This window comes from Epinephelus fuscoguttatus, linkage group LG21 (assembly GCF_011397635.1).
Source record: "Epinephelus fuscoguttatus linkage group LG21, E.fuscoguttatus.final_Chr_v1".
Lineage (NCBI taxonomy): Eukaryota > Metazoa > Chordata > Actinopteri > Perciformes > Serranidae > Epinephelus > Epinephelus fuscoguttatus.
Window position 1 is genome coordinate 39,228,856 of NC_064772.1, and position 21,736 is coordinate 39,250,591.

Genomic DNA, 21,736 nt, shown 5'->3' on the forward strand with positions numbered 1-21,736 from the left:
ACCATCAGAATGTTTCGCTGACCATCAGAACGTTTCACCATCAGAACGTTTCACTGACCATCAGAACGTTTCACCATCAGAACATTTCACCAACAGAACATTTCACCATCAGAATGTTTCGCTGACCATCAGAACATTTCACCATCAGAATGTTTCGCTGACCATCAGAACATTTCACCATCAGAACATTTCACCATCAGAATGTTTCGCTGACCATCAGAACATTTCACCATCAGAACATTTCACCATCAGAATGTTTCGCTGACCATCAGAACATTTCACCATCAGAATGTTTCACTGACCATCAGAACGTTTCACCATCAGAACATTTCACCAACAGAACATTTCACCATCAGAATGTTTCGCTGACCATCAGAACATTTCACCATCAGAATGTTTCGCTGACCATCAGAACGTTTCACCATCAGAACGTTTCACTGACCATCAGAACGTTTCACCATCAGAACATTTCACCAACAGAACATTTCACCATCAGAATGTTTCGCTGACCATCAGAACATTTCACCATCAGAACATTTCACCATCAAGTGTTTCACCATCAGAACATTTCACCATCAGAACATTTCACCATCAGAATGTTTCGCTGACCATCAGAACATTTCACCATCAGAACATTTCACCATCAGAATGTTTCGCTGACCATCAGAACATTTCACCATCAGAATGTTTCACTGACCATCAGAACGTTTCACCATCAGAACATTTCACCATCAGAACTTTTCACCATCAGAATGTTTCACTGACCATCAGAACATTTCACCATCAGAACTTTTCACCAACAGAGCACTTCACAATCTGAGAGTTTCACCATCAGAATGTTTCACTGACAATCAATGTTTCACCATCAAAACAAATCACCATCAGGCCGTTTTACCATAAGAGCCTTTCACTATCTGTCATGTTATTTGGGCTTTTTACATCGGTTTTTGCCTAAACTTGAAAACAGCTTGATGGTGGACACAGAGGACGCTTTGGGCAACTCAGCTCTTCTTTGCTTTTATTTCACAGGTTTTGTGTTCACAGAATAGTAGCAGTTCTAGTAGTAGTAGCGTAGCATAGGTTGATAACCTTTTAACACAGAAACTACAAGATTAGTTATTGCTTAAACATTTCAAATTCACATTTCAAAGAAAATAAACAACTTCATAACTTAAATGCAATAACCTTTCTTCCAACATTATTATTTTCCTCAAATAACTTAATTTTCGTTTTTCATTTCTCAAATTGATAATACTTTCACCTTTCTTGAATTAAAAAGCCATACGTTTTACATAAGAAATTCAAGTTAACTACTTTATATTTGGCTTTATTTCCTAATAAACAACGGTTCTACTTAACTTTATGCAGTATTTTCAATGTTCCAATAATTTGAAATACTATAAACGGTATTAAACAATAAATTAAATTTACAACTAATTAAATATTAAACACAAGTTAAACAATCAGATTAAATTACTCAAAGCGAATTAATGTGCGCAAGCACCGTTAACATCTTATTTGATTAATGAAACACAGTGTCTGCTTTTACAATTCAACAATTTAACAATCAACACATAAAGCCGTTGCGCAACACACGTTGCCAAACAAATTTGATGCGGCACATGCTGGCACATAAAGCACAGGTACGGACGCACCGTCAAACTAAACATAGGATAGATACTCTCGAATTAAAAGCGAGTCAAATCAAACTTCATATACATTAAATAAATAAACGGTCATACCAATAGCGTTTCTGTAGCCCTCCACACCGATGTCACCCTGCACTGACCATCAGAACGTTTCACCAACAGAACGTTCCACCATCAGAATGTTTCACTGACCATCAGAACGTTTCACCAACAGAACGTTCCACCATCAGAATGTTTCACTGACCATCAGAACGTTTCACAATTTGAAAGTTTCACCATCATAATGTTTCACCATCAGAACGTTTCACCAACAGAACACTTCACAATCTGAGAGTTTCACCACCAGAACGTTTCAGCATCAGAACTCAAGGACTACACACACACACAAACACACACACACACACACAGCAGTGATGTTTCTGTCACAGAGCTGCAGATCAATAAAGTCTCTCCACATTTCTAATGATGGATTTATGAGACAAATTCAATCCAACTGTCCAATCAGCCGGTGGCCGCTGCGTGATGTCACATTAATCTGCCTGTTTGTGTGTCTGAAAGCTCTCTAATGGAAATCAATCTACACGCAGACAGACAGACAGACACACACACACACACACACACACACACACACACACACACACAGAGGAGTCCTGGAACCTGCTCAAGGCCTGGGAATCTTTATAAGGAAGGTTGGAAATTCTTTAAGAACTAATGCTGGCTTCTAGAAATGCTCTTGAGGATCCTGGAACCTCCTTAAAGGCCTTGAAGAACCAACAGTTTGTCTCCTTAAGAACTCTTTTAAGGTCTGAGATGTTTTGTGAATAACTTTTATCTTTACAAGGACCTAGTCTTAACTTTAAGGGGAAATTCTGATAAACTGCCACAATTCTAAGAATTTTCTTAGAATTTCGTGTCTAGGAGCGACTCTTAGCACGAGGAAGATTTGTGAATATGCGTGATCATCAATAAACTGAACTGGTCCCTAAACTCACACAGTGAGCAATCAATAAGGTTCATCTGTGTGCATGTGCATGTGTGTGTGTGATCAGAGTCTAATTGATGGCTTCCAGTGACTAAGCCCCCGAAATAATTAGCTTTGTCTTCTCGTCAATACGCTGCAGGCCGACACACACACACACACACACACACACACACACACACACACACAGTATTGATTTCTGTGGTCAACTGGAAGTATTTACAGCATTCACTCTTCTTTCAAGGCCCTTGGAACCTTTACAAGGACCCTCAACACCTCTTTAAGGATACCTGGAACCTGTTTAAGGGCCTCAGCCTCCTCAAGGATTATTCAAGTCTTTTCAAGGAGTCCTCAAGAACATACTCAAGGATGTTCAAGGACTCCTGGAAGCTTCTGAAGACAGAGTCTTTGAATAAATTCCTTCACAGCGCTGACACCTGGTGACCATCAGGTGGAACTACATCAGAGAACATTAACACGTTGCAGAGACTCGAACGAATCTCGAGAGTCGCTTGATCTGGACGATGACGTTATTAATAAAAAATAGTGGGACTTCGACCACGTGTTCCACAGCGGAGACAAACTTCCGTTGGTCCAGTAAATCACTCCTCAGTATAATTTGCTCCCAAACTCCACTCCCCATTGGCTGAGACTGGACAAACCCAGGTGGAGTCAGGCACAATCTTCATGACATCATTGAGACCTTAACTGCTGCAAATGTATTTATCTACAGCCCTGTTTATTTTCTGTGCTTCTGGTGAATTGGCACCATATTTTCGTTGCTAATCAAATAGAGTTGGTAGTTTAGGCTCAGGATGCTCCTGTTTCTACCTCACTATGTGATCAGAGAACCAGGCGTTACGGGAGAAACCAAATGTTTTTTCAGCTTCAATCTGTGACTTTACAGTTAACGTAACTTTCAGACACACATAATTGTGTTGTCCTGTTAAACTAACATTGTCTATTAATGTTACAGACGGGCATGACTGATAAAGCAACACAAATGTGTGCATGCATGCACAGCGACGACAACAAGCCGGGTTGCAGCGAGGGCTCTGTGCCTGCCAGACGCTGCCTGCACAGCGCATGTCCGTCGGACCCGTCGCGCACCCGTTGCGCACCCGACAGGCGCTGAGGTGGCGTGCACTGTTAGTATCGATACTTTTGTAAATTAGTATTGTATCCGGATACAGTGTTTGAGTATCGATACTTTTGACAACCCTAAAGGACCCTGTGTTCTCTCTGATGCTTCACTTCTGACCACTGTTTTGCTGTTGTGCTCACTATGAGCCGACGCGTGTTCATGTGTTCACAACATGCCACGTTTCTCTTTGGAACAGAGACCAGTGGGAGGACCCTGGTTCATGGACCGGGCTCTGAGGGACAGAAGGGCGATCATTGTGTCCCTCCATGGCCGCTATTATCTTGCGTCGATTTCGAGCGCCTTTTTCTTTCCTCTTCTATGGGTGGCGGCTCTACGTCATTCATTCAGGCATCATTAAAGACAGGTAAAATAATTCAGTCTGTTCGTTGTGTTGAAGATTTATTGATGATGAAATGACACAAACTGTCAGGCAGAGCTCCGCCTGTTCTTTGACATCACACAGGTGTGACACAGAGCTCCGCCTGTTCTCTGACATCACACAGGTGTGACACAAAGCTCCACCTGTCCTCTGACATCACACAGGTGTGACACAGAGCTCCACCTGTCCTCTGACATCACACAGGTGTGACACAGAGGTCCACCTGTCCTCTGACATCACACAGGTGTGAGACAGAGCTCCACCTGTCCTCTGACATCACACAGGTATGAGACAGAGCTCCACCTGTCCTCTGACATCACACAGCTTCACACACAGACTCGCTCCAGGACTTTCCAGACCTAGAACTCCAACAGAAGAGTCCTGTCTCCAACACTGAAATTATTCCAGAATATTCCAGGACGTGTTTTCCAGTCCTTCCTGGACCTGGAATGTCTGAAAGCTTTAGAAAGACGATGAATAAAATGTTGAGCTTGATAAAAGTCGTCCTGAGAACAAGACCAACGTCTAAAACAACAGTCTTAATAAAACTTCAAGAGCAGTGATGTCATTGTCCTCAGCCCTCCAGCTGCCACTGCTGTGCCTGCGAGGCGTCGCAGATCGCCATGGAGACGTAACCCTTGGGCCCAATTGGCTGGGCGACGGAGAGACACTGGCCAACGGAGACCTGGTAGAGCCGGTTAGACTTCTACAGGACAGACACAGAGACACAGACATAGCCAATCAGAGAGCAACATGACAGCATCGCGTGTCATGCATTTAAGTCGCGGCATGTGTGACGGCGTCTCACCCCGAGGCTCCACTGCTGCGAACCTCCCGAGCCATGACACTTCATCAGTCTGGGCGGGTCAAAGGTCCTGACCTCCGACACGTCCAAACACAGAAGACCTGCCAGGATCAGCTGACCCTCCTCGTCGTACGCCCAGTCCTGAAACACACAAGTCACATGATCAGTCTGACACACACAGGTCACATGATCAATCTGACACACACAGGTCACTTGATCAGAACTTCCTGTGTAAACACCAACTTTTATTTCACCTTACATGTATTTGTTTACTAGATCGTAGGAAGTTAACAAAAATATGCAAATAAACAAAAAGGCAGTTACAAATGTCACATGACCAATGAACGTACAGGAAGTAAATCCATAAATGTGTGAACATGACATTAGGTGTGTTTCCTGTGCTGAAATGGTTTTCTATCTGTAAAACCTTTTAATGTGAAAGTAAATTTGGTGTGTAAACACATAGTTCTGATCATCAATAAATCAGTGTGTGTTTTTGATGTTATCAATCAATCAATCAATCAATTTTATTTATAAAGCCCAATATCACAAATCACAATTTGCCTCACAGGGCTTTACAGCATACGACATCCCTCTGTCCTTATGACCCTCACAGCGGATCAGGAAAAACTCCCCAAAAAACCCTTTAACGGGGAAAAAAAACGGTTGAAACCTCAGGAAGAGCAACTGAGGAGGGATCCCTCTTCCACAACACAAATATAAAGAGACATGTTTGTGGACCATCCCTGGTGACCTTGCCACTGATGCCATGGCGGTTCGGTCTGTGTGCATCACTTGACACTGGTGACACAGATTAGCTTGTACAGGAAGTGGAGCTCATGCGACGTTAAAACGTTTTTGGTTTTTATGAACAAGTTTAAAACAAAACTATAAACTCAAAGTTTCTGTGGATTCCAAACTTTTCCAGGCCTGGAAAACTGTTTCTATCATTTCATTTCAGGACCATGATAACTTTCCCATGGCTTTTCAAGGACCCATAAACAAAAGTCTGAGGTTGTTCATGATGTATAAACTAACAAAAACTCTGAATGCTGTACGAAGATGAATCAGAAACATTTCTCAGCTCTGATTGGTGCTTCTGTTCAGACTGAGTGTGAACCAGGAGGGAAACTAAAGCTTCATACCTTCACTCTGTTCTTCATGGATTTAACCACGTACGCTTCGTCAGCCTCCGAACATTACTCTAACCACGTATGCATCATCATCCTCCAAACATTACTCTAACCACGTACGCTTCATCAACCTCCAAACATTACTCTAACCACGTATGCATCATCATCCTCCAAACTTTACTCTAACCACGTATGTTTCATCATTCTCCAAACATTGCTCTAACCACGTACGCATCATCATCCTCCAAACACTATTCTAACCACGTACGCTTCATCATCCTCCGAACATTACTCTAACCACGTACGCTTCATCATCCTCCGAACATTACTCTAACCACGTACGCTTCATCATCCTCCGAACATTACTCTAACCACGTACGCTTCATCATTCTCCAAACATTGCTCTAACCACGTACGCTTCATCATCCTCCAAACATTGCTCTTACCACGTACGTTTCATCAGCCTCCAAATATTGCTCTAACCTCGTACGCTTCATCATCCTCCAAACATTGCTTTAACCACGTATGCTTCATCATCCTCCAAACACTACTCTAACCACGTACGCTTCATCAGCCTCCAAATATTACTTTAACCACGTACGCTTTATCAGCCTCCAAACATTGCTCTAACCACGTACGCTTCATCAGCCTCCAAACATTACTCTAACCACGTACGCTTCATCATCCTCCAAACATTGCTCTAACCACGTACGCTTCATCAGCCTCCAAACATTGCTCTAACCACGTACGCTTCATCAGCCTCCAAACATTGCTCTGACCACGTACGCTTCATAATAGAGTTATACCGATACCGATTTTAATGTGCAGTAACATTTTTAACTTTCAACCACTGCTTTTCACTTTTTGTTTTTATCTCTATTATTTGTTCTTAATTCATTTCATTTATTTTAAATCATCTGTTTGTTGGTTTGATTTTTTATACTTTATTGTCTTGTGTCTGAGTGGTTGCAGTTTTGGGCTGTGTGTTTGTGTGACAGGTAACGTATGAATAAATCAGGTAGGCCTGTTGGTGACATCAGCAGATCTCAGCTGTGTGCGAGGCTTCACGCTGCGCCGCTGAGAGCTGCAGTGACATCAGGTGATATGATCTCTCTCTGTCACCTGTTTTATTTCTGACTGACATGTTTCAAGTGTTTTCATTTTCGACAGAATCTGTTTTACACACAAGTTTTTTTTATTCGTCTATGGAATTAAAAAAACATTGAATTGTGGGTAATTAAAGGGTGAGGTCAGCAGAGTCCACCTGACGCAGCTGTGGACTGAAGTGTGAGTACCCAGGAACAAAGTCTGCTGACAGCCGACAATCTAACTTCCTGTTTGTCCCTTCCACCTCACCTGTGTGTGATCATGTGCCGGGCTCACCTGTTCGGGGTCTCGGGGGTCACACGGCCGCAGGACGACAACTCCGCCCTTCTGACTGGCTCGGCCTTGGGCGACCAGACAACGCCCGGTTGCTAGGTTACGCAGCTGAAAGATGGCAGACACACAGAGTTAGTTTGTCGTCGGTCAAAGCTCCAGTTGTCATATTTCATAATGTCATCAGCGTCACAAACAACATCCTGGATGTGAATAAAGTGACCATCATTCGTTATCGTTCTTTAATGTCCACGTGATGATGTCACTCTGACCTTTGACCTTCAGTTTCTAATCAGATCATTGTCAGTGGATGTTTGTGCCAAATTTAAAGACATTCTGTACCAAACATCATGTTGACCAGGATGGGACGGACAGACGGACAACATACTTCCTGTGGTAGGTATAGCTGGCGTGGAGACATGTAAAATCTGGGGGCGGGACTAAAGTGTGTGTATGACTGTGTATGACTAATTTTAACCATCACAGAAGATGTTAGTGACATGCGTTCAGGTACCCGTCCTCTCTGCAGGACTTTGGGACGTCTCAGGCCCTTGTTGATGAACAGCGGCTGCTGCTGCTGCTTGTTGCCGTTGGCGGCAGTCTGCATCTCGGGGTAGACGGTGTCCAGGTACCAGCGGAACGAATGACACTGCAGCTGCTTCCTTAGCGCCATGCGCTCGCTGATGTCGCCATAACTGCGCTCACGCAGCTCTGGACGCAGGGACAGATACTGCTCCTGATTGGACCACAAAGACACAGAAAGTGAGGTCAGAGGGTCATGATCCCAGCTGTGTGTGTGTATGTGTGTGTGTGTGTGTGTGTGTGTGTGTGTGTGTACCTTGTACTCGTCCATCCATACGTGCGCAAGCCGCAGGGAATTGTGGGCCATGGTGTCCTGTCCACCCGGCGAGCCGTATGGACGTCTCTTCCTGAAAATGTGTCCGACTCTGGAGCACGGGATGATGAGCAGCTGTCCACCGCACATCCAGATCTGTCCAACAGAGACACAGAGACACAGTGTGACAGTCTGTCCATCTACATCTGTCCAACAGAGACACAGTGAGACACAGTGAGACAGTCTGTCCATCTACATCTGTCCAACAGAGACACAGAGACACAGTGAGACAGTATGTCCGTGTCCACGTGTGTCTGATCTGATGAAGGACATGTTGGAGGTTCAGTTTAAGTCTTCCTTGGACCTTCCTTGTCTCCTCCGTCCTCCCATGGTCATCCTCAGTGGGAGGGGCTAACACTGTGTTCCAGCTAAAACGACACCTTCACTGACAGTCAGTAAAACAGTGTTCTCACCCTGAAGGAGATCTCCAGATTTTCCCCGCCCCAGATGTCCATGCCGGCGTCGTACTGGCCGAGCTCGTTAAAATACTTCCTGTTCATGGCAAACAGACCCCCTGCCATGGTGGGAGACCTGAGGAGGAGGAGGAGGGAGAGAGGAAGAGGAGGAGCAGAAGGAGGAGGAGGGGGTGATGTATCATTTTATTCACAGGAGGTTTCAGTAATGGGTTATAAACGACATAACCTGGTCACCAGAGGCCAGCACTAAGGAGCCAGTTCACCTTTACCAGGATGTCTTCTCACTATCTGGTTTGACTAACCCATCTCATTGGCCGTCTGATAACCGGTACCACAAAGATGGTTATCAACTACTTCAGTCAACTCTGGGTTTTCCTGTGCAGCCGTAAACGTGTTTGTGTTAAAGGGGTGGGGCTGCGTCATCATCAGAACCATGAATGAAGGAGCTGCTTCATATGAGATGAGATGAAACAGTAGAGACAGTGTTTTGTTGACGAGACAGTAAAATGTCGGTGACGCAGGAGGTAAACAACAAACTATAATCTTGAAACATAAGATCTAGACACACTGAAAAAACACCATCCAACAACTATCATTATTATTATCCAAGACTTAAATGATGTGCAGGTGTCACTGAGCTGTATGTGACATTAGAATAGAGTAACGAATACGTTTAGTTGGATGATGATGATGATTGTGATGAAGATGGTGAAACTTGTCTGAATATGTCACATAAACATTTTAGAGTAACACCAGACTGTTTCTGCTGCTGAAGTAAAGAATGGAGAAGTAGTTAATGACTGATGCGGTCTGTCTGACTGACGTGACATTTATAATAACAGGAGCTAATTAACAGTGTGAGGATTATTTTACTAATAAAATATGATCTGTTTTATCATCACACAGGTGTCTCATGTCTTCTGAGCTGCAGTGATGAATCGGAGAGTAAAAGCAGCACCACTGTCAGCAGTCACTGAAATAAACTCAATTATTTCAAATCCTGCTAAAATCATGTGTTTAATGTGTAAACGATTTTTGTTAGAAGCTGTTTTAAAACCAGTGGAAATATGAAATGATTCTAACTCACCAGTAACAACACACAGGCTCCTCTCTTTTACCTGTCACTCCACACTTTGTCCATGGATACTTTTTTTCATCAGTGATCTGATTGGTCAGAGATTCAATTCAATTCAATTCAATTTTATTTATAAAGCCCAATATCACAAATCACAATTTGCCTCACAGGGCTTTACAGCATACGACATCCCTCTGTCCTTAAGACCCTCACAGCTGATCAGGAAAAACTCCCCCAAAAAAAACCCTTTAACGGGGAAAAAAAAACGATACGTATACGATACGGTAGATACGGTTCGATATGATATACTTCATTGTTTGCGTAGAGAAAATTGTCTTTGACTTGTTGACAGGCTGTGATCCTTTAACCTGAAGTTAACCTGCTTTGGAGCAGGTCAGCTGTTCAGCACCAGTTACCATGGTGATTTATCCCGTAAACAAGAGAACCCACTTTGAAGTACTGAACACCCAGAGTTAACCCTGAAGTTACCTCACTAACTTTAAATCCTGCTTAAAGTTGGCGTACAGGCCTCTGATAGGTCAGTTGGGCAAGTGATTGATCAGCCAGTTACCTGATTGGTCCGGCAGCTCCCTCAGGCCCGTTGAGCTCGGCTGGGGGGACGGGGTCCCACTTGAAGTGCAGCCCCCAGTTGAAGCCTCCCCTGACGATGGGCGAGGGCGAGTAGGACAGCGTGTCGGCTGAGATGATGTCGATGACGGGACAGACGACGGTGCGGCGGTCCTTCTGGATGGGAGCCAGCAGAGGCTGCAACCATGCTTGGTTGACCTCACAGTGACTGTCCAGGAAGACCAACACCTCACCTGGACACACAAACACACACACACACAGGGTGAGGAAGGGAGCAGGATACATGGAGATACAGAGTAGGCAGCAAGGGTGTAGGGCATATGTGTCAAACTCAAGGCCTGCGGGCCAAATGTGGCCCGCCACGTCATTTTATGTGGCCCGCAAGAGCTTAAAAGGCCTGATTGTCTAAAAATAAATAGGTCAAAAGCGTGATTTGACCAAAAACTACATTTCCCACAATGCATGTCGATTATGTTACCCGTGAAGTGACGGCTTCCTGCCACTAGATGGCAGTGTTTCCACATCATTTATCCAACAAGTGGAATTGAGATGACAAAAACGTTTTGAACAAAGTTAATGTCATAACTTGTGTTTGATGTTGTTTTTCTTTATTCACTTGGATAGTTTGATCCTTGATTGATGGAGTTATGTGGGTTTCATAACCTGACAAATTAAAAGGATTTATGTTATAACAGAGCAACAAGCAAACATATTTTTTTCTATGCAACTGTAATATTTGTAACTTGAATAAGTAATAAATTCAGAGTTATTTAACATTAAGGAGTAGTTACATTTATTTTACATTACATTTGGTTACATTGAGTTACATTTATAAGTTACATCTGGCCCTTTGAGGGCAGCCATTATGCTGATGTGGCCCTTGGTGAAAATGAGTTTGACACCCCTGGTGTAGGGTGTAGGTTGTAGGCAGCAAGGGTGTAGGGTGTAGGGTGTAGGTTGTGGGGGACGCTGACTTATGAGGACCAACAGCCACAAAGAAAGATCTATCAGGCAGATAGGATTTAAATAGGGATGCACGATAACTATTGGTACCGACAATTATCAGCCCGATATTGGAAAAAAATGACATCACACAGATAAGTCTGATAATTCTATTTTTTGCCGATAACTAGATCCAATTATAAATAGCCAACATTGGCTTGATTTTGCTCATTTTCAGTCCGTTTGTTTGCCCTGTGCTGTTGCTGCCTGCTGTTGTCGTGCACATAACGTCATATTGATATGCCACCTCAAACATAAACATGGAGCCGCCACCACCAGTGTGGGCCTTTTTGTTTTTTTACTGTTTCTGAAAAAGACAACGTGATTGCAGTATGCAATAAATGTTCAGTCAAAGTGCCGAGAGGGGGTAAAAAGTCCACTAGTTTCAACACATCCAGCCTGATTAGCCACTTAAAGTTTTACCATCAAACGATGGTATAGTGCCCTCCAAAAGTACTGGAACAGTGAGGCCAATTCCTTTATTTTTGTTGTAGACTGAAAATATTTGGGTTTGACATCAAAAGATGAATATGGGACAAGAGATCAACATTTCAGCTTTTATTTCCAGGTTTTTACATCTGGATCTGATACACAACTTAGAAGATAGCACCTTTTGTTTGAACCCACCCATTTTTCATGGGAGCAAAAGTATTGGAACATGTCACTGACAGGTGTGTTTTGTTGCCCAGGTGTCTCCCAGTTACATTGATTATTCAAACAATAAATAGCACTGAATGTCTGAGCTCAGTTTTAGATTGGGTACGATAGATTTTGCCTGTGCAGACTGCATTTAGAGGTGGAACCAACATGAAAACCAGAGAGCTGTCTATGGGTGAAAAAGAAGCAATTGTGAATCTGAGAGAAGATGGACAGTCAATCAGAGCCATTGCACAAACATTGGCCATAGCCAGTACAACCATTTGGAATGTCCTGAAGAAGAAAGAAACCACTGGTGTACTAAGCAACAGACGTTGAACAGGTAGACCAAGGAAAACATCAGCAGTTGATGACAGAAACATTGTGAGAGCTGTAAAGAAAGACCCTAAAACAACTGTTAGTGACATCAGCAACAACCTCCAGAGGGCAGGAGTGAAGGTATCACAATCTACTGTTCGCAGAAGACTTCATGAACAAAAGTACAGAGGCTACACCAGAAGATGCAAACCACTCATTAGCAAGAAGAATAGGAAGGCCAGGCTGGAATTTGCCAAAAGGTACAGAGATGAGCCTCAAAAATTCTGGGAAAAAAGTTTTATGGACTGATGAGACAAAGATGAACTTTTTCCAAAGTGATGGAAAGGCGAAAGTTTGGAGAAAGAAAGGATCTGCTCATGATCCCAAACATACAAGCTCATCTGTGAAACACGGTGGAGGTAATGTCATGGCTTGGGCTTGCATGGCTTCTTCTGCGATGGGCTCTTTCATCTTCATTGATGATGTAACACATGATGGCAGCAGCAAAATGAACTCAGAAGTCTACAGAAACATTTTGTCTGCTAATTTAAAGAAAGATGCAACCAAACTGATTGGGAGATCCTTCATCATGCAGCAAGATAACGACCCAAAACACACTGCCAAAACAACAAAGGAGTTCATCAGGGGCAAGAAGTGGAAGGTTTTAGACTGGCCAGGTCAGTCTCCAGACTTAAACCCAATAGAGCATGCATTTTACCTGCTGAAGAGGAGACTGAAGGGAGTAACCCCCCAAAACAAACAACAACTGAAAGAGGCTGCAGTGAAAGCCTGGAAGAGCATCACAAAAGAAGAATGCAAAAGTTTGGTGATGTCAATGGGTCACAGGCTTGATGCAGTTACTGAAAGCAAAGGATTTGCAACTAAATATTAAGTCTCATTCACTTTAATCTATTTTAAGTTTATATGTTCCAATACTTTTGCTCACCTAAAAATTTTGTGTTCCATTACAAATAATGCTATCTTCTAAGTTGTGTATCAGATCCAGATGTAAATACCTGGAAATAAAAGCTGAAATGTTGATCTCCTGTCTCATATTCATCTTTTGATGTCAAACCCAAATGTTTTCAGTCTACAACAAAAGTAAACAAATTGGACTCACTGTTCCAATACTTTTGGAGGGCACTGTATATGGAGAGAGTATGAGGATGTGAAGACTTAGCCGTAGCAGTCTACTGAACTATATAATGTACTCGCAAGCATTAATAAATGAAATGTAAGTCTAACCACTGACATTTGGGCGTGTGACGTAAGTCCAGTCAGCATGTTAAGTCTGACAGCGCAATGGCTGGATGGAGATTATAAGATGATCAAAACAACACTGCATTCGCAGGAGTTTTCTGGGTCACACACAACAACAGCGATCTGTGAGGCATTTGAGGCTATGTTTCAACAATGGAATATATCCAAGAAGATAGTGCACGCTGTCCTGAGACAATTAAGAAAGAAAGAAAAGACAGTAAATGGATAGATCCTTGTGCAGGAAGTAAACTAAAGTTAAGAGAAAAACTACTTGAAAATCGTAAGTGCTAATATCGTAGGCAACTGGATTTGCTTGCATTTCTTGAAGACGTTTTGCCTCTCATCCAAGAAACTTCTTCAGTTCTAAATGACTGGTACGAAGTTGCAGGCTATAAACCCTGTGCGGATGGGAACCCTTGCAGAGTCGTAGGGGTCACGTGAGCTCTTAGTTTCAGAGTCGATAAGGTCACAACGTGAGTCGTTGACCCACCTGGCCACCATGTGAGTCGTTAGGGTCAGGTGGGACCAGGGGTGAATGGGTGGGTTGTCTGGGGAGGGATCCCAAGACAGCATTGTAGGTGGGGGATAAGTGGTGTCGTAAGCCACCCCCTCTGTTTAACGATGGTCGTTCCAGCTTGACGTAGATGGCTTCTTTGAAAATGTATTTTGTAAAGGTTCTCCTATGAGGGAATGTAGACCTAATCAGGTTTATTGTGGATTAGGGAAACCTTCTTTATTTGGTTTAAAATGAAAAATGATTTTGTTTTGTTCTCAATGAACACAAGGCTTTTGTTATAAGCCATTATTTTTGTATGGACAGTGATACACTTTATTTTTGCACTGAGTTTTTGTTCTGTAAAACCTTTTTTTTATTGACTGCTGCAGCTGAGTGAAGCAATAATAAATGTTTTTGTTTTTTTAGTCATAACTTTTCTTGTTTTTGTTGTGATTACAACACTAATGATGTCTTTTACATTATTTTTATAAGTCAAAGGCAGAGTTATAATGTGAAATTTATTTTTACTCACTATATCTTTACCTTTCTTTACCTAAAATATGTATATAAACTATTAAAAATGTTATCGGTTATTGATATCGGCATCGGTTATGAGAAGCAGGAAGTCATCGGTTATCGGTATCGGTGGGCAGAGCCATGGGAACTATTTCAAGGGAGGGGATGCTGAAAATATGAGGGTCTAGAGCACTCACGCACACACCACAAACACTCCTCTGCTGTTGATGATTGAACGTGTCACGTTTATCAACAAGGACCCAGGCTACAATACAAAAGGTCACTAGTCATTCACCACAGAAAACGATCAGGTCAGCAATGTATTCTTGCGCACATCCATCAATACAAGTTTTATCACAAACACAACCAAACGCAAATCCGAGCAACCAGGCTCAAAGATTGCAAACAATACACAACTCCACTGACTGATTATGAGCAAGGGCTTCGTTGCATTCACCACAGAAAACAATAAACAATTAAGTCAGTATGCTATCGCAAACGATATTTGGCTACACACAAACATACAGCGGCTGGGTACTTGCTCATAGGAAAGCCAGATTGACACAAGAAACACTGATCAAAAGTCAAGTCAAAATTTATTTATATAGCACATTTAAAAACAACCTCGGTTGACCAAAGTGCTGTACAGTTCATCCAAAGAGTGAGTGAATAGCAAAAATCACAAAAATTATCAATAAGATCAACAATAGGCTTAGACAATAAAACATCAACACTAGAGTACAGGTTAAATACAAATAAAAGCTGTAAAAGACATATCTGTCTCAACTAGAGGTGAAAGCAAGCGAAAAGAGGTAGGTTTTTAAAAGAGATTTAAAGTGTTCCAAAGTTCGGGCTGCCCTTATATGGAATGGTAAAGTATTCCATAAATTTGGCGTCACAATGGAAAAGGCTCTGTCACCTTTGCTTTTAAGTTTAGTTCTGGGACAGGCCAGCAGCAGCTGGTTGCTTGATCTCAGTGCTCTGGCTGTCGTGTGAAGCTGAACAAGCTCAGATAGATAGGATGGAGCTAAGCCATTTAGGCTTTTAAAAACAAATAATAAAATTTTAAATTGAACTCTAAACTGGACAGGGAGCCAGTGCAAGGAGGCCAGTATTGGGGTGATATGATCACGTCTTTTCTTTCCTGTCAGCAGTCTGGCTGCTGCATTCTGGACAGCCTGCAGGCGTTTCAGTGACTGCTGGTCCAATCCAGCATAAAGAGAATTACAATAGTCCAGACGACAGGTAATGAAAGCGTGAACTGCCCTCTCAAAATCAAGTGGGGGAGGTAGGGCTTTGCCTTACTAAGTAGCCTTAATTGAAAGAAGCTTGATTTGACTACTGAACTAATCTGTTTTTAAATTTAAAGGCACAGTCAAAAATTACTCCTAGGTTCCTTGCAGCAGGAGACAGAAGGAAGCCAATGGACCAATGGCACTGTCATAGCCATCTAAAAGGTCAGACTGGCCAAATAAAATAATTTCAGTTTTGGATTTGTTTAGGTTCAAGAAATTTGAAGCCATCCATGTGTGAACATCATTGAGACAGTTCAACAGAGCTTGAATGGAGGCAGAGCTGTTTGTTTGAAGAGGAAGGTAGATCTGTAAGTCATCTGCAAAGCAATGAAATGTTATATTGTACTTTCTAAATATAGCACCCAGGGGAAGCATATAAATGGAGAAGAGAATGGGGCCCAAGATGGAACCTTGAGGCACCCCACAATTGAGTGAGGATGCAGCAGATCTATACTGGCCCATGTGAACAGAGAAACTCCTTTCTGATAAATAGGATTCAAACCATTTGAGCGCTGTACCTTTAATACCTACACACAGGTCAAGACGTGATAAAAGAATCTTATGATCTACTGTGTCGAAAGCTGCAGTCAAGTCTAAGAGCACCAGAACAGCAGTGTTACCAGAATCAACAATTAAAAGCAGATCATTAAAAACTCTTAAAAGCGCTGTTTCTGTGCTATGGCGTGCTTTAAAGCCCGACTGGAACTTTTCAGAAATGCCATTTAAGTCCAGATACGACTGCAGTTGTTCATATACTACCTTTTCTAAGACTTTGGACAAAAAAGGGAGCTTAGAAATAGGTCTGTAGTTCGACAAAACTGAAGGGTCAAGATTATTCTTCTTGATGAGGGGCTGCACCACAGCATGTTTGAAAGCAGCGGGGACACAGCCAGACATCAAGGAAGAATTTATAAGGTCGACAATACAAGGCCCCAGCGTGATAAAAACATCCTTGAAGAAACGGGGTGGAATGCTGTCTAGGGGGCAGTAGGATGGCCGTAGCTGCTGAACTATTTTAGTTAAAGAAGGAAGAGACACTTGCACAAAAGCCTCAAAAATAACTGGGGCTACGGAGGAAGCAACAGGGTCAGAGGCCAGAGGAGAGGGAATGGACCTGATGGCAGAAATCTTGTCATTGAAAAATTTAAGAAATTTTTCACATAGTGCAGGAGAAGATACAATGGAGGTAGAATTACAGGTAGGCCTATTTAAAAGCAAATTAAGAGTATTAAAAAGAAACTGAGGTTTATGGCTGTTATTTGACACAAGGTTTGAGAAGAAATTAGTTTTTGCAGCTTTAACAGCTCTCTGATATTCAGATAAACTATTTCTTAAAATATCTAGAGAGATATGAAGACGATCTCTCTTCCACTTTCTCTCAGCGCGTCTACATGCACGCCTGAGAGTGCGGGTGGTGTCATTCAGCCATGGTTCAGTCAGTGGTTTAGCGCGTTTCATCCTAAAAGGCGCCACCAAGTCCATTAAGTCAGTACATGTAGAATTTAAAAGAGCTGTAAACTTTTCGGTACTAAGATTACAGCGCCCTTCGCTGGCGAGGAGCCCAGAGGCATTAAACGATTCAGAAAACTGAGGCGCTGTCAAAGAGTTAATAGTGCGTGCACGACGCGCAGGAGCGCACGGTTTAACGTGGGAAGAAGGCACAGTAACAGTAAATAAAACAGCGAAGTCATCAGAGATATGAGTATTACAAATCTCAGTAATGTTTAAGTTTAAACCAAGTGACAGCACAAGGTCCAGTGTGTGTCCTTTTTCATGCGTTGGCATTGGTTTAACACAAATGTCTGCAGTTCAAAAGAAGAAAAGGAGCCAGGTAACGATTGTTGGCATTGAAAGCTGGATTTGAATACCGACGCTAGCCCCCCTCCTCTGCCGGTTAATCGCGGGGAGCTAAGAAACAGACAGCCGGGAGGGAGAAGTTCCGAGAGCGGGGTGGACTCACCAACATGAAGCCATGTCTCTGTCAGGAACATAAAATCCAGTTTACGCGAGACGAAGAAATTGTTTAACAAAAACGTCTTGTTTACTATCGATCGTGCATTAAAGAGAACCAAGTGAAGATCCTTTTCCTCTGGTCCGGGTAAAGCGGCGCGGTCCAGCGCCCGAAGGTTCCTGCGATTGACGCCGCCATAGCGCACCCGGCTCCGCCTAGAGAGAGGAATCTCTACCGATGAGTGAGGCAGGATCCCAGCGGGGTGAGGGGGAACAATAGGCCGGATCCACCGGATACCCATAGACCGGCAAGCCGCAGACAATCCGTCGGAAAGACGATGAGGATTAATCCCTAGGCCGGCCCTCAGGCAAGCCTTGATTCTCACCAGCACACCCCCTCGTTTCCCTCGTCTTCTGGAGCGCCTCTTCCAGAGGACAGGTGAGCGACACAGGTAAGCTGGTATGGACGCCAGGAATGGTGGAGGGCTCGAGGTCCGATCACCATAATCAAACATTAATAGCTTCTCATGAGATGTTTTAATATCAATAAGTGCTTGGCGATCATACACCAGGAGAGCAGACACATCTTGACAGAAAATGTTAAATACAACTGCAAACACAAATCCCAGCAGAGCTGACAGATGGCCGGCCACACACGCTGGCGCCATCTTGTTTCTACCCAAAAACCCTGATGAAAACAACGACCATTGACACTTTACTTATTAGGCATAACGTTTTAATTAGTTAATAATAGGCTAATGTTGGGATCAACATATTTTTACCTCACACGGCGGCACCAAATATGTTGGGATTTAATTGGCTATCGGGAATAATTAATAACTATGAAAAATAATTAATAATTATGTTAAATAATGTGACTTAATTAACATTAAATCACCTCGTGAGGCACCATTCCCGTAAAGGGAAAAATGATAGCCAGTTAAAGATATCAGTCTCATAAAATACGCTAAACTAACTAATGTGGAGTTTGATTAATAATTAAATTAACGACAACAACCAAAATTAACGGTAACGCCTGAAGGATTTCGGAGTTCTTGAAGCAGCAGAGGCTGACTATTCATTCACTCTTGTGCAACATTAAACAGACAGCAGGTATGATTCCAAAGAATTATATTTATTCATAAATTAGCAAAGCAAACCAAAACACACAAATTCTAACTAACTATATACAAGCTTGGTGTGTGTGTGTGTGTGTGTGTGTGTGTGTGTGTGTGTGTGTGTGTGTGTGTGTGTGAGAGAGAGAGAGAAAGAAGAGAAAGACAAAGGCGGGTGTGGTGATCAAAGAGCTGTTTGGTCTACAAAACAAAATGGCTGACAACAGGGAACTACAAATGGCGAATCAAAGCTGGCTTCAGGGGGAGGTGTTTGTCTGACCGTGTGGTCAGGACAAAGACAAAGGAAAAGAAGCGGGAACTTTGAGATGCCTGTTTGGATGCAGTTCTGTTGAAAGCCTGTTTGTTAATGAGTCTGTGTCAATGTGACGTGTGTTGCAAACGGTCTGGATTAGTGCAGAGATTGTTTAGTTGTGTGCAAGAATCTGTGAACAGTATTAGCAAACTAAACACTTAGCTGTGGTGAAGCCAACTAATCAATGACCTAACTGCAAACTATCACAACTATAACTCAGTAAACAGCATCAAATCACATACAACAAGTCAAACAGTCTTGCTTAGCCTGTAAAGCTGTGATAAGCTATGCCCAGTTGTTACATTACCGATCCTTGAATGCATGGAGGAAAGAGTCACTTGGTGGTGTGCTGCTTTGTTAGCTGGCAGAAGAAGGCTGGGAAGATGGTTCCAGCTACAGTCTTTGTTGGGTCCTTTGTTCCAAAGGTTCTGATCCGAGGAAGCTGGTCGCTCGGGGTTTAGCAGAGTTAGACGCTGGGTGCTAACTCACTTGGTTCTCTTTGTTGCTGGAAAGCTAGTTGTAAACCTTGTGCTTGCACCTCTAACTTTCTGGTTCAGTTTAGAGAGTCTGTGATCAAGAGTCACATGTCACTGTAAAGGTCCTGTCCAATCAAGTTTTGGGACTTGAGTCTCACTAAGGTGTGAGGTGATACCTCCTGTGGAGATGGGTGTCACATAACTCTCTTTGTTTGAAGACAAAGAGCATGCAGAGGAAAAGCCTTGAAATGTCCAGTGTAGATTTTACCAAATGACAAAATATCTGTGGTCCTGTGAATCCCAACACTAATGTGCATTTAGGCCTACTTTGCCAAAGTAGTGCATGAAAATGTGTCTTATCTTATGATGATAGTACTCCAAATGTGTTTTGGGGTCACACTGATGAAAGTTCTCATCATGTCATGTATATCCAATTGTTCAATGATGTCCGCGTGCACATGAATGAATGTGAGGTGTGTAAGTCTTTTCTGTGACATAGTGCTCCTTAGCCAGGGTTTAAGGCGTCTGAGTGTGGAGAAACTCCTCTCAGACAAAGCGACAGATATAGGGAGGCACATGCAAAGTTTAATTAGTTTCTCGATTTCTCCATTAAGAGTTCTGGTATGCACGTGACATTTTGAGAAACCTGCGGCGACTTCCTGTACTGTGCTGCAAGGAGCAGTCTCTTTAAAGATGTCTCCCAGCATCTGAAGCTGAAGTTGCAGTCGGCCGAGGTCAAACTCTGTGGGGAGACTGAGAGACTGTGTGTCTAGTACTGCTGATGGCTTTCCATTTGCCGCGTTGTTGATCGTCTTCTCCCTGGATGCCGCGACTGTCATCCCATCCTGATCAAATCGTCTGCTGAGTTCAGTTCAAGTCCACAGCTTTGTAAAACTCTGACCTCCATCTGACCTCGTATGGAGCCTGTTATAGTTCTTCTGTGCTCGTGGTCTGTTGATAATGGCAGGTGTTTTGCTTTGCCTGGGCATGGTCATGGATTCAGCATCACTGGGCATTTTTAGACCACTCGCTTTTACTTCATTGATCACCTCACAGTGCCCTTACTCGCTCCTTCAGAAGGTTCACACACTCAATGACACCCAGAGCACATGCCTTTTTGCTCTGCAGTGTTTTCGCCACTGCTTCACAAGGGCCAAATAGCGCTTCGCAGCAACAAAGGCTGAAAAGAGTTCTGCCTTTCAGTGCCTGTTTGTGAAGTCCGGCTACTTTGGCCCTGGTTTCCCCTCTCAGACTTTTGTCCTCCTTCAAGCCCAGTGTGGCCAGTAAGACAGGGTAGGATGAGCAGCAGCGCTGAATCGCTTTAGTTCTCACACACCATCGTGTTGGACACAAGCCCAAAATATTGATGATGACGTCATCACAGTTGAATAGTGACTGAAACAGCTCCTTGTGTTTAGCTGACTCTTTGATGAGCACAGAAACACCCTGCACAAAGTTCAGTCCTTCTGCTACTAGGCTCACCTCGCGTGTCAATTCCTGAAGTACAAGATTCAGGCGGTGATTACAGCAGTGCACATATAGTGAATGAGGGCTTACTTCTTTCAATCGGGCCTGGACCCCAGACACAGAGCCTGACATGTTAGAGGCACCGTCAAAGCAATATCCATGGAGATTAGTAAGAGGAACGTTCAGCCTCAATAGAATGTCTTTGATGCATAAATATAGCGTCTCTGCAGTAGTGTCAGGGCAGTTGTGAAATCCCAAAAAGTCACTGTGTGTCTCAAGATTGTTGTCAACATACTGAAGAGAGCAGGAAAACTGCTCTGCAGTGCTGATATCAGTTGTGCCATCAGCTGTCAGCCTGTAAAAAACACTGCCCGATGCACGAGATACCACTGCCCTTTGCACACTGCGCAATGATCTCATTTTGGATTGTGTTGCTATTGCAATTGTCTCGC

At 43.1% G+C, this 21,736-nt stretch overlaps 1 protein-coding gene across 3 annotated transcripts in view; it reads right to left on the reverse strand.

Annotated features, from left to right (window-relative positions):
* Positions 1-4,154: 4,154 nt before the first annotated feature.
* galnt11 (UDP-N-acetyl-alpha-D-galactosamine:polypeptide N-acetylgalactosaminyltransferase 11 (GalNAc-T11)) overlaps positions 4,155-21,736 on the reverse strand; it is a 29,445-nt gene continuing 11,863 nt past the window's right edge. The window contains exons 6-13 of one of the 3 annotated variants that reach the window (XR_007448267.1): positions 10,424-10,673; positions 8,775-8,892; positions 8,305-8,457; positions 7,981-8,202; positions 7,473-7,577; positions 4,960-5,097; positions 4,415-4,857; positions 4,155-4,334 (exon numbers count right to left, since the gene is read on the reverse strand). Coding sequence is in view for 1 of the 3 variants with exons in the window: in XM_049565520.1 (XP_049421477.1) it covers positions 4,726-4,857; positions 4,960-5,097; positions 7,473-7,577; positions 7,981-8,202; positions 8,305-8,457; positions 8,775-8,892; positions 10,424-10,673 (1,118 nt within the window). In the remaining 2 variants the exon portion in view is untranslated. Of the gene's footprint in view, positions 4,858-4,959; positions 5,098-7,472; positions 7,578-7,980; positions 8,203-8,304; positions 8,458-8,774; positions 8,893-10,423; positions 10,674-21,736 lie in introns of all 3 variants that reach the window. The other 2 variants (XR_007448266.1, XM_049565520.1) reach the window with 2 other exon arrangements.